Source organism: Nerophis ophidion, linkage group LG19, assembly GCF_033978795.1.
Source record: "Nerophis ophidion isolate RoL-2023_Sa linkage group LG19, RoL_Noph_v1.0, whole genome shotgun sequence".
Taxonomy (NCBI): Eukaryota; Metazoa; Chordata; class Actinopteri; order Syngnathiformes; family Syngnathidae; genus Nerophis; species Nerophis ophidion.
The window spans coordinates 36824001-36836576 of record NC_084629.1 but is presented as its reverse complement, the minus strand read 5'-3'; the positions used below and the strand labels follow the sequence as shown (position 1 = coordinate 36836576).

The following is a 12576-nucleotide window of genomic DNA, read 5'->3' as shown; positions in this document are numbered from 1 at the left end:
ATGCATTTTCTGCAGGTGCGACTTATACTCCGAAAAATACGGTACATGGGGTTGAGTTTTTTCTTGCCCCTGATGTGGGATTTGAGCAGAGGGTGTCGTCTTGGCCTGTGCAGCCCTTTGAGACGTTTGTGATTAAGGGGCTATGGAAGTGTCAACCTTGATAGACTTTATGTAGGCTGGACAGGACTACTCACCATTTGCTTCTCTTGCCTCTCCAGTGCCACCCGGTCTCTTGTGATGTGCCTCTGGGTGCCACGCAACTCCCTCGACTGTTCCTTGATGACATCTGAGGGAAAGGCGAGAATTTCAAAAGAGTTAATGAACCTATTCAACTGGGAAAAATGTCGGACGTCCCAAACACATGTACAGTTGTGATCAAAATCATTCAAACCCCCCACAATTTTGGTGTTTTAGCAAGTTGGACATTTATTCCGTATTTTGTTTATAGTCATATCAAATAAAGATGTGTCAAATAGACAAATGCAACTTAAATTGTAACACTGTATTTTACAAAATACCAAAAAAGGACATTTTTCTTAATATCTCATTGACAAAATGATTCAACCCCCTAGTTCCATGCATCTTTAGTACTAAGTAGAACACCCTTAGGCAGTAATGACATCCATCAAAGGTGATACATAAGCGGACACAAGCTTCTTGCAACCATCTACAGGTATTTTAGCCCATTCCTCTTGGGCAAAGGCCTCCAGTTCATTCATATTCTTGGGCTTGCGTGCTGCAACTGCCTTCTTCAAGTCCCACCACAGCTTTTCTACAGGATTTAGGTCTGGCGACTGTGAAGGCCACTCCAGAGTCTTCCAGCCCTTCTTCTGCAACCACTCTGATGTTGATTTGGAGGTATGCTTGGGATCCTTGTCCTGTTGGAAGGTCCAACGTCTCCCAAGCCTCAGCTTCGTCACTGACTTCATGACATTTGCAGCTAATATATCCTGCTAGGAAATAGAATTCATAATGCCTTGAACGCGCTGGAGATTCCCGGTACCTGAGGCAGAGAAACAGCCCCAGAGCATGATTGACCCCCCACCATGCTTAACAGTAGCCAAGGTGTTCTTCTCTTTGTAAGCTTAGTTTTTTTCTCTTCCAGACATAACGTTGATTCATAGGCCCAAAGAGTTCCACTTTTGTCTCATCACTGCATAGAACAGTTTCCCAAAACCTGCTAGATGATTTTTGGCATACTGGAGTCTATTTTTCCTTGTGCCTGGTAGTCAGAAGTGGGGTGCGCTTGGGAGTTCTGGCATGGAGGCCTTCATCTCGTAGTGCGCGCCTTATTGTCTGGGACGAAACCTGCGTTCCCCCCTCTGCAATGTTCTGTTGTAGTTCCTCAGCTGTTACCCGGGGGTTTTTCACCACTGTACGCACACGGCATCCTCTTTCTACCACCCCCAGGTAGTGTTTCCACTGTGCCTTTAGCTTTAAACTTGCGAATTATGCTCCCAACTGTGTCTCTTGGAATGTGTAATGTCTTTGCTATTTTCTTATATCCATATGCTTTCTTATGAAGAGAAATGACCTCCTCTCTTGACTTCTTTGACCACTCCCTGGACTTCACCATGTTGCAAATACACCATTGACCATCTACAAGAAGCTGAGCGTCACAGTCTTTTTCAATCAGTTTAATTGTCGCTCGTTATGGTTCTAATCACATCTACAGTTGTTTTCAACACCTGATTGAAAAGACCTTATTCAAATTCCGTTCTTAAGAGTTATGATCTTCAAGGGGTTGAATAATTTTGTCAATGAGATATTAAAAGAAATGACACTGTTTGGTATGTTACAAAATATAATGTTGTAATTCAAGTTGCATTTGTCTATTTAATGCATCTTTATTTGATATGACTATAAACAAAATACGGAATAAATGTCCTACTTGCTAAAACACCAAAATTGTGTGGGAGTTTAATAATTTTGATCACAAATGTACTTCCGTCAATCAAACTGTCTTTAGTACCGAACAATTACACAAGGCGACTCGGTAAAGAACCTGGGTATTATGTTCGACCCAGCTCTCTCGTTTGAGTCACCCTTCTAGAGTGTTACTAAAAAGGCCTTCTTTCATCTCCATAATATCGCTAAAATGTGTTCCGTTTTGTCCACCAGCGACGCTGAGATCTTTATGCATGCGTTCATTACGTCTCATCTCGATTACTGTAACCTATTATTTTCGGGTCTCCACAGTAGACATGCACCTACCGTTAAAATTTCAGACCCCTCCATGATTTCTAAGTGGAAGAACTTGCAAAATAGCAGGGTGTTCAAATACTTATTTTCTTCACTGTATATTCTATAATATATGTAGTAACCAGAGTGTCCCATTTTCCCCTGTATTGGATGTGCTGTGAGGTACCACCAGTAATTTGGTCAGTCTGTTCCCGTGGTGGGAATCCTTTTAAGTTTCTTACAGGAAATAGTGTTGTAGAGGTGGTATTGGGAGATACCGAAACTGCTTCTTTGTAGGCCCATGAGACTATCCATGGGTCACAGGTTGTTATATTTGGACCTGGGTTTTAGGATCAGATCTATCGAACAGACGGCACAGTCCGTTGTTCTTGCCTTAGCATTTTCTGTTTGTCGTTTAATGCGGCTGTACTTGTACGTGTGGATGATGAGCACTGTGGCTTTTGAGATCAATGTGGAATAGTGATCCTATATTCTCTTTCTTTATTTAGTCTATTTCAAACATGAACACACTTACAGTATAGTACATCACACAGTTTCATATCATTTCACTTTACATCATGTCCGAAAAGGAGTAGGAAAAAGCGAAGCTTATTTAATCCTTACCCCTTTCCCACTTCAAAGCGCTTACAAATATATAGAATCATTTACTGACCTTTTTATAATAAAATAACATCTGTGAATTAGTACGCACAACAGTTTTGTAATATTTAATCAATTAATTTAGTCATTACCAACATTCTGAGATGCAGAAATATCTTATTTTCAATAAGGTTGAAAGTATTTCTCATAATTCTTCTTCTTTGTACTTTGTAAGCACTATTCATTTGAACATTCTCTTAAAGTGGATCATATCAGTACAATGTTTAACTTCTTTACTTACTAATACGCAAATACGGTATTAGCTTTCACTGTTATGCTGATGCCACCCAACTCTACATGCCCCTAAAGCTGACCAACACGCCGGATTGTAGTCAGCTGGAAGCGTGTCTTAATGAAATCAAACAATGGATGTCCGCTAATTTTTTGCAACTTAACGCCAAAAAAACGGAAATGCTGATTATCGGTCCTGCTAGACACCGACCTCTATTTAATAATACAACTTTAACATTTGACAACCAAATAATACAACAAGGTGACTCGGTAAAAAATCTGGGTATTATCTTCGACCCAACTCTCTCCCTTGAGTCACACATTAAAAGCGTTACTAAAACAGCTTTCTTTCATCTCCGTAATATCGCTAAAATTCGGTCCTTTTTGTCCACTAAAGACGCTGAGATCATTATCCATGTGTTTGTTACGTCTCGTCTCGATTACTGTAACGTATTATTTTCGGGTCTCCCCATGTCTAGCATTAAAAGATTACAGTTGGTACAAAATGCGGCTGCTAGACTTTTGACAAGAACAAGAAACTTTGATCATATTACGCCTATACTGACTCACCTGCACTGGCTTCCTGTGCACTTAAGACATGGGTGTCAAACTCTGGCCCGTGGGCCAAATTTGGCCTGCCGTTTAATTTCATTTGGCCCTTGAGGCAATATCAAATTAACATTAGAGCTGGCCCGCCGGTAACACCACATTCACCGCTAATACTCATACTTGCCAACCCTCCCGATTTTCCCGGGAGACTCCCAAAATTTAGTGCCTTTCCCGAAAATCTCCCTGGGCAATCAATCTCCTGATTTCCACCCATGCAACAATATTGGGATCGTGCCTTAAAGGCACTGTCCTCTACAACATGCCGTCACGTCCTCTTTTCCTCCACATAAACAGTGTGCTGGCCAAGTCACATAATATATGCGGCTTTCACACACACATACTTGGTCAACAGCCATACAGGTCACACTGAGGGTGGCCGTATAAACAACTTTAACATTGTTAGAAATATGCGCCACACTGTGAACCCACACCAAACAAGAATGACAAAATTTCGGGAGAACACCCGCACCGTAACACAACATAAACACAACAGAACAAATTCCCAGGGTCCCTTGCAGGACTAACTCTTCCGGAATGCTACAATATACATCCCCCCGCTACCACCAAACCCCGCCCACCTAATTTCTATTTTATTTTAGAATTTATTAGCCTGCGGAAAAAGTTAATGTTGATATTTGCATCAGAAGGTTGCAAATAGAAAAGAGGCATTAATTTTTTTAATTACGTTTTATTTAATATACCACTGATGTTTTTTCGTTGGTTTTTTGAAAGTTGATTTTGGACTATTTTGTTATATAAGCTCTGCCTGTTCCATGGGAGGAAGCCCGAGTACTCGGAGGGAACCCACGCAGTCATGGGGAGGACATGCAAACTCCACACAGAAAGATCCCGAGACCGGGATTGAACCCAAGATTACTCAGGACCTTCGTATTGTGAGGCAGATGCACTAACCCCTGTCTCACAGTGCTGCCATATTTAAGCCTTGCTTGTTCAATATTCATTGCAAAACTTGTTTGGGTCCCTATTAAAAGGTTAATTTGTTCAACCTTGACCCGCAACTTTGTTCAGTTTTAAATTTTGGCCCACTCTGTATTTGAGTTTGACACCCCTGACTTAAGATGTGACTTTACAGGCCTACTGAAATGAGATTTTCTTATTTAAACGGGAATAGAAGGTCCATTCTATGTGTCATACTTGATCATTTCGCAATATTGCCATATTTTTGCTGAAAGGATTTAGTAGAGAACATCCACGATAAAGTTCGCAACTTTTGGTCGCTAATAGAAAAGCCTTGTCTTTACCGGAAGTATGTGCGCATGACGTCACGAGTTGCAGGGCTCCACACATATTTACATTGTTTTTAATGTTAGCCACCAACAGTAAGAGCAATTCGGACCGAGAAAGCGACAATTTGAGCGAGGATGAAAGATTTGTGAAGGACTAAAAAAATAGATAAATTCAAAAAAATAAATAAAAAAGCGACAGCTCCGGGCGGCGGCAGTGTGAGCGTTTCAGATGTAATTAGACACATTTACTAGGATACTAATTCTGGAAGATCCCTAATCTGCTTATAGTGTTTTAGTGAGATTTTAAAGATTGTAAAGACATACCTCGAGGTCGGATAACTGCGGTAACAACGGAGTGTTTCAGAGAGAAGCCGAGGAGCCAAGCTCACAGCTGCCTTTTAAACAGCTGCTGCAGGACGACGAAAAATCCAATGATTTCTCTGGTAAGATATATATCACAATTTCCCCTTCCAAAAACATGCTGGTTGAGGTAGACACCGCCCCTAGCACCTTTTTGTTTGAACTGTTTATGACACAGCGCAGTAGCTGTTTATGACCCCCTCTTCTTAGAAGCAGCTGCAACTTTGTAATCAGGAAATGCCCAAATAAAAGAAAGAGGCATGGAATTCTTCTTTAGAGCGTGGGGCGACATTGTACGAGAGTGCAAGTGCAAGATTTAATCCTGTCTCTGTTTAATTCCTTGCTTCTTGTCTTTGTTTAATAGATAGTTTGGTGTTTGAACCAGACGGTCACCCCTAAAAACACAAAACAGATTAGTGTTGTGAAGAACAACTCTAGCTATTTGCATTGTTCTTCTACCTTGGCCATCATTTATTAGCCTTTTTGCTGGGTTGTCAATAATTGGCTCTGACAAGGTATCAGGGGATGTGAGTCATGAGGTATGGTTGTTAAATCTGTAAAGCACTTTGTGTTGCATTTCTTTCATGTCTGAAACGTTTGATTGATTGATCAAATCCCACAGATGTAGTCTCTGGGCTTGTAACTAGACTTGTTTTTGATTGGCTCAGGAGTCAGTCCAGTAGTGAGAAAGTTCCCCGGTTCACATCCCGCTTCCTCCATCCCAGGCGCTGCTGCTGTGCCCTTGGGCAGGACACCAGGCCCACATTGCCATCTGGGCCGCCCACACAAGAGAAGCTGAACCAGAACCAGCCAGACACGGTCCGACACACCAGGGCTTCCCACTGCGCCTCAAATGCACAGATGTTGTACATATGTTTTTCTTCTTAATACGTGTTACTAATACAAATGATTAAAATCAGGAAATGCTTTGAGGCTATAAAGTGTGTTCTATCCGATTAGTCGCTTTATTAAACGAACTAATTGACAGATTACTTGATTAGCCGGTGGATGTGTGTATAAAAGGGAACGATAGAAATCTAGGAAAGGTGCCAAGTCTTAGACTTCAATAGCCCGATGCGCAGAAAGTAGGTTTGGAACTAATAATCAATTAATTGATTGATATTCTGTTGCTTTGATTAATCATTTATTGAGTGCAACTACTAAAAACTGAACCGCATGGGGTGCCCGGAACTTTAAATACGCGGACAAAGTCTTCAAACGGCCACAAGGGATGTGTTCTGTTTACATTTGAACCGATACGGTACCAATTCCCGGCACCTGGGAACCGATACCGGTACTCAACGGTATCAACTTTCTGTGCTTTTGTATATGTCAATAAATATTAACTGTTTTAAATAAAACAATTACATTTTTATTACATTTGAAAATTATTGATTATGACAGCTGTTTCATTACCACATTTCTGAGTAAGTAGATACAAATCCATCGTCTTCCGCTTATTTGAGGTCGGTTCGCGGGGGCTGCAGCCTAAGCAGGGAAGCCCAGACTACCCTCTCCCCAGCCACTTGGTCCAGCTCCTCCCGGGAGATCCCGAGGCGTTCCCAGGCCAGCCGGGCGACATAGTCTACCCAACGTGTCCTGGCCCTAGGGAGGCGTTCGGGTGCCATCCTGACCAGATGCCCGAACCACCTCATCTGGCTCCTCTCGATGTGGCGGAGAAGCGGCTTTACTTTGAGCTCCTCACCCTATCTCTAAAGGAGCGACCCGCCACCTGGCGGAGGAAACTCATTTGGGCCGCTTGTACGCGTGATCTTGTCCTTTTCAGTCATAACCCAAACCTCATGACCATAGGTGAGGATGAGAACGTAGATGGACCGGCAAATTGAGAGCTTTGCCTTCCGGCTCAGCTCCTTCTTCCCCACAACGGATCGATACGGAGTCCGCATTACTGAAGACACCGCACCGATCCGCCTGTCCATCTCACGATCCATTTACAAGTCCAATACATTAAATGGTGTTTTTTGTTTTTTTGTTGCGCCTCAAAAAGTGTTAATACTGCAAGTATTGTACTTAGTACCAAACATCTGTTTCATTGTAACGCTCACCTTAGCTGTGATGTTCATTCAACAAATTTGGAGGTGCTGAAATCGCCATGTAGAACCAACCGCTAATGCTAATCAGTAGCATTTCAATAGTAAAGCCAGTTCATATTAGCATCAAGCTAGCACATTTTTTGTAAAAGTAAAGCCTCACAGTAGAAGCATTTAAGTCCCATCTTAAAACTCATTTGTATACTCTATCCATCCATTTACTACCGCTTATTCCCTTTTGGGGTCGCGGGGGGCGCTGGCGCCTATCTCAGCTACAATCGGGCGGAAGGCGGGGTACACACTGGACAAGTCGCCACCTCATCGCAGGGCCAACACAGATAGACAGACAACATTCACACTCACATTGAAACACTAGGAAATAGACCCCCCTTTTTAGACCAGTTGATCTGCCGTTTCTTTCTTTTCTGCTCTGCCTCCCTCTCCCTTGTGGAAGGGGGGGGGGGGGGGGGGGGCACAGGTCCAGTGGCTATGGATGAAGTGCGGGCTGTCAAGAGTCGGGACCCGGGGTGGACCGCGGACTGCGCTGCTGACCCGTCTCCGCTCGGGATGGTCTCCTGCTGGCCCCACTGTGGACCGGACTCTCACTATTATGTTAGATCCACTATGGACTGGACTTTCACAATATTATGCTGGACCCACTTGACGTCCTTTGCATCCAGTCTCCCCTAGAGCGCGGGGAGACGGGGGGGGGTCACCCACATCTGCGGTCCTCTCCAAGGTTTCTCATAGTCATTCTCATTGACATCCCACTGGGTTGTGAGTTTTTCCTTGCCCCTATGTGGGATCTGAACAGAGGATGTCGTTGTGGCTTGTGCAGCCCTTTGAGACACTTGTGATTTAGGGCTATATAAATAAACATTGATTGATTGGTTGCTTGACTTAACTTACTGAAGAGCGTTTTTTTTTTTTAATCAATCACTTTGTTGGAATTTAAATACGCAGCATAACCTAGAGGTAATTTTGCCGAGTCCGCTCTCAGTGCTCCTGGAGTGATCGCCAAGTGTCGAGTCGGCAAACTGGCATGACGTCACGCTAAAACCCAGGTATTGAAACATGGCACGGTTGGCTTTTATGTGAATCGGTGACCGGTAGCACCGACGGGATTCGATCTGTGGTACCCATCCCTACCGACCACTAGAATAGAGCACTTACCAAAGTAGTGGTGTGTGGCCCCGGAGAGCAGAGTTAAAAGTGCTATTTCAATGTTGACGATGTGTATTAGTATTAGAAAAAAATTCTGACAGTCTAATATTTAACTATTTTCTCTAAAAAACGCTTTGGCTTACAAAGTGTGTTTCACCGGATTACTCCTTTAATCGTACAGAATAATCAATGGATTAGTCAATTACAATAATAATGGCTCGGTGCAGGCCTACGTGAAGGCCATGAAAAGTATTTTATACGACTTTGTGGACTTGGAGAAGGCATTCGACCGTGTGAGTTTTGACTTAAGAGTATTGGGTATCGGACTGTCTGATTGTGGCGGTCCGCTCCGTGTATGATCAGTGTCAGAGCTTGGTCCGCATCGCCGGCAGTAAATCGGACCCGTTTCCAGTGAGGGTTGGACTCCGCCAAGGCTGCCCTTTGTCACCCATTCTGTTCATAACTTTCAGGGACAGAATTTCTAGGCGCAGTCAGGGCGTTGAGGGGATCCGGTTTGGTGGCTGGAGGGTTAGATCTCTCCTTTTTGCAGAGGATGTAGTCCTGATGGCTTAATCTGGACAAGATCTTCAGCTCTCACTGGATCTGTTCGCAGCCGGGTGTGAAGCGACTGAGATGGGAATCAGCACCTACAAGTCCGAGTCCATGGTTCTCGCCCGGAAAAGGGTGGAGTGCCATCTCCGGGTTAAGGAGGAGCTCTTGCTTCAAGTGGAGGAGTTCAAGTACCTCGGAGTCTTGTTCACGGGTGAGGAAAGTCGACAGGCGGATCGGTGCGGCGTCTTCAGTAATGCGGACGCTGTACCGATCCGTTGTGGTGAAGAAGGAGCTGAGCCGGAAGGCAAAGCTCTCAATTTACCAGTCGAGCTATGTTCCCATAATCACCTATGGTCATGAGCTTTGGGTTATGACCGAAAGGACAAGATCACGGGTACCAGCGGCCGAAAGGGGCTCTCCCTTAGAGATAGGGTGAGAAGCTCTGTCATCCGAAGGGGAGCTCAGAGTAAAACCGCTGCTCCTCCACATGGAGAGGAGCCAGATGAGGTGGTTCGGGCATCTGGTCAGGATGCCACCCGAACGCCTCCCTAAGGGGGTGTTACGGGCACGTCCGACCGGTAGGAGGCCACGGGGAAGACACAGGACACGTTGGGAAGACTATCTTTCCCGGCTGGCCTGGGAATGCCCCGGGATCCCTCGGGAAGAGCTGAACGAAGTGGCTGGGGAGAGGAAAGTCTGGGCTTCGAGAATTGATTCTGAATGGAAACGGAATCAAATCGCTATGTGCCCAAAAATTCACAGCCCGAGTGTCTTCTGTGGGTAAAAGCCAAAGACAGTCTTTTGCCAGACTCTCCATTACAGCTCGAGTGTGGCTATCTTTTAAAATTAGACTCTGCAGCAGGATCGGATAATCCTTTTCTTTAAAAAGCCTGATCCGAGTCAGAGCGGGTCTGTGTGGACGGCTCAGATTGTTGCTGAGTCGACAGTAAACCAGCCACACTCGAGCTAAGTGGCATCATGTGGGATCATATTGCATGACCAGAACTCACACAATGGTTCTGAGCAGTATTTCACCCCAACTACCGGTACTCCACAACACTCTGAAAACCTCAAGAACACAACAGTTAATTACACAAGTGAACAACCAACTACACCACGGATCAGATGTATTTAAATGTGTTAAAACAATAATAATTCAGCATATTTTTTTTTATATTAGTTGAAATTATTGATCAGCAGGGGTCACTCAGCACATTTCACCCTTGATCGCACAATCTAAGTAGCGACCAGACCGCTGATTTCAGGGTTCAACTGCGCTGGTGTTGTTTTTATCAGTTCAGTAATTGCTATGAAGTGGAATATGGGTAGGATTACAATAAATGTTGCTTCTTCCTACTTCTTTTGAACAACTTTGTAAAGACAAATAAAAGTATGTCAAATATGTGACGTATCCTATTGAAACTGTAGACATGTTCCAAATAAACTTCAACCGACCAACTCACAAGTTGAGTCCGAGCCATGTTTACTCAACATTTGTAACACTTCCAAGGCTAATTTCACAAATTCAATCAATAAAAAACACAACTAAACTGTGAAATCTGAGTTTTCTGTGTCTTCGTTTGGCAAACTTTCCAATGACACCAACCTTTAAAAGGGGTAAAAATTGAGAAAGTTAACAAAAAGATCACACCTAAAATCTTGACCCAGATTGACTTGGTATTAGAGATGTTGACCAGATGTGATAAAATGTTAAAACTGGTGAAAATGCACTAAATTTCTTAATATTTCTAAGAGGAAAATGTTACTTATATCACTGGAATCGTCTTTACAGGACCTGTCTGATATTCCTGGGTTCATGTAAATCAAATCATTGCTGTAATTGAACCTCTAAACTACCACTGAAACATGACAAAACTGACAAAGTTACACCGTTCAGTAATTTCTATGAAGTGGAAAATGAGTAGGATTAAATAAATGTTTCTTCCAACTCCTTTTCAAACATCATTGTAAAGACAAATAAAAATATGTCAAATATGTGACGTATCCTATTGAAACTGTAGACATGTTCCAAATAAACTTCAACCGACCGACTCACAAGTTGAGTCCGAGCCATGTTTACTCAACATTTGTAACACTTCCAAGGCTAATTTCACTAATTTAATCAATAAAAAACACAACTGAACTGTGAAATTGAGTTTTCTCTGTCTTTGTTTGGCAAACTTTCCAATGACACCAACCTTTAAAAGGGGTAAAAATTGAGAAAGTTAACAAAAAGATCACACCTAAAACCTTGAGCCACGTCGACTTTGTATTAGAGAAGTTGAGTAAAAATTATAAAATGTTAAAACTGATGAAAATGCACTAAATTTCTTAATATTTCTCACAGGAAAAAGTTACTTATATCACTGGAATCGTCTTTACGAGATCTGTCTGATATTCCTGGGTTCATGTAAATCAAATCATTGTTGTAACTGAACCTCTAAACTACCACTGAAACATGACAAAACAGACAAAGTTACACAGTTCAGTAATTGCTATGAAGTGGAAAATGGTTAGGATTTAATAAATGTTGCTTCTTCCTCCTCCTTTTGAACAATGTTGGAAAGAGAAATGAAAATATCTCAAATATGTGACGTATCCTATTGAAACTGTAGACATGTTCCAAATAAACTTCAACCGACCAACTCACAAGTTGAGTCCGAGCCATGTTTACTCAACATTTGTAACACTTCCAAGGCTAATTTCACAAATTCAATCAATAAAAAAACACAACTAAACTGTGAAATCTGAGTTTTCTGTGTCTTTTCAGGCAAACTTTCCAATGAAACCAACCTTTAGATGGGGAAAAAATCTAGAAAGTTGACAAAAAGATCACCCCTAAAATCTTGACCCACATTGACTTCTTGGTATTTGAGAAGGTGACCAGATGTGATAAAATGTTAAAACCGGTAAAAATGCACTACATTTCTTAATATTTCTCACAGAAAATGTTACTTATATCACTGGAATCGTCTTTACGAGATCTGTCTGATATTACTGGGTTCATGTAAATCAAATCATTGTTGTAATTGAACCTCAAAATTACCACTGAAACCTGACAAAACAGACAAAGTTAAACAGTTCAGTAATTGCTATGAAGTGGAAAATGAGTAAGATTAAATAAATGTTGTTTCTTCCTACTCCTTTTTAACACGTACAATAAAGGAAAATGAAATAATGTCAAATATGTGACGTATCCTATTGAAACTGTAGACATGTTCCGAATAAACTTCAACCGACCAACTCAGAAGTTGAGTCCGAGCCATGTTTACTCAACATTTTTAACACTTCCAAGGCTAATTTCACGAATTTAATCAATAGAAAATACAACTAAACTGAGAAATCTGAGTTTTCTGTGTCTTTTAAGGCAATCTTTCTAATGAAAACAACCTTTAAATGGGGCAAAAATTGAGAAAGTTGACAAAAAGATCACACCTAAAACCTTGAGCCACGTCGACTTTGTATTAGAGAAGTTGACCAAAAATTATAAAATGTTAAAACCGATGAAAATGCACTAAATT

The 12576-nt window shown here is 42.1% G+C and overlaps 1 protein-coding gene across 1 annotated transcript in view; it reads right to left on the bottom strand.

Moving 5' to 3' along the window:
- chmp2ba (charged multivesicular body protein 2Ba) overlaps positions 1 to 12576 on the bottom strand; it is a 52308-nt gene that overhangs the window by 35704 nt on the left and 4028 nt on the right. The window contains exon 2 of the mRNA XM_061879916.1: positions 195 to 286. Coding sequence (XP_061735900.1) covers positions 195 to 286 — 92 coding nt within the window. The remainder of the gene's footprint in view (positions 1 to 194; positions 287 to 12576) is intronic.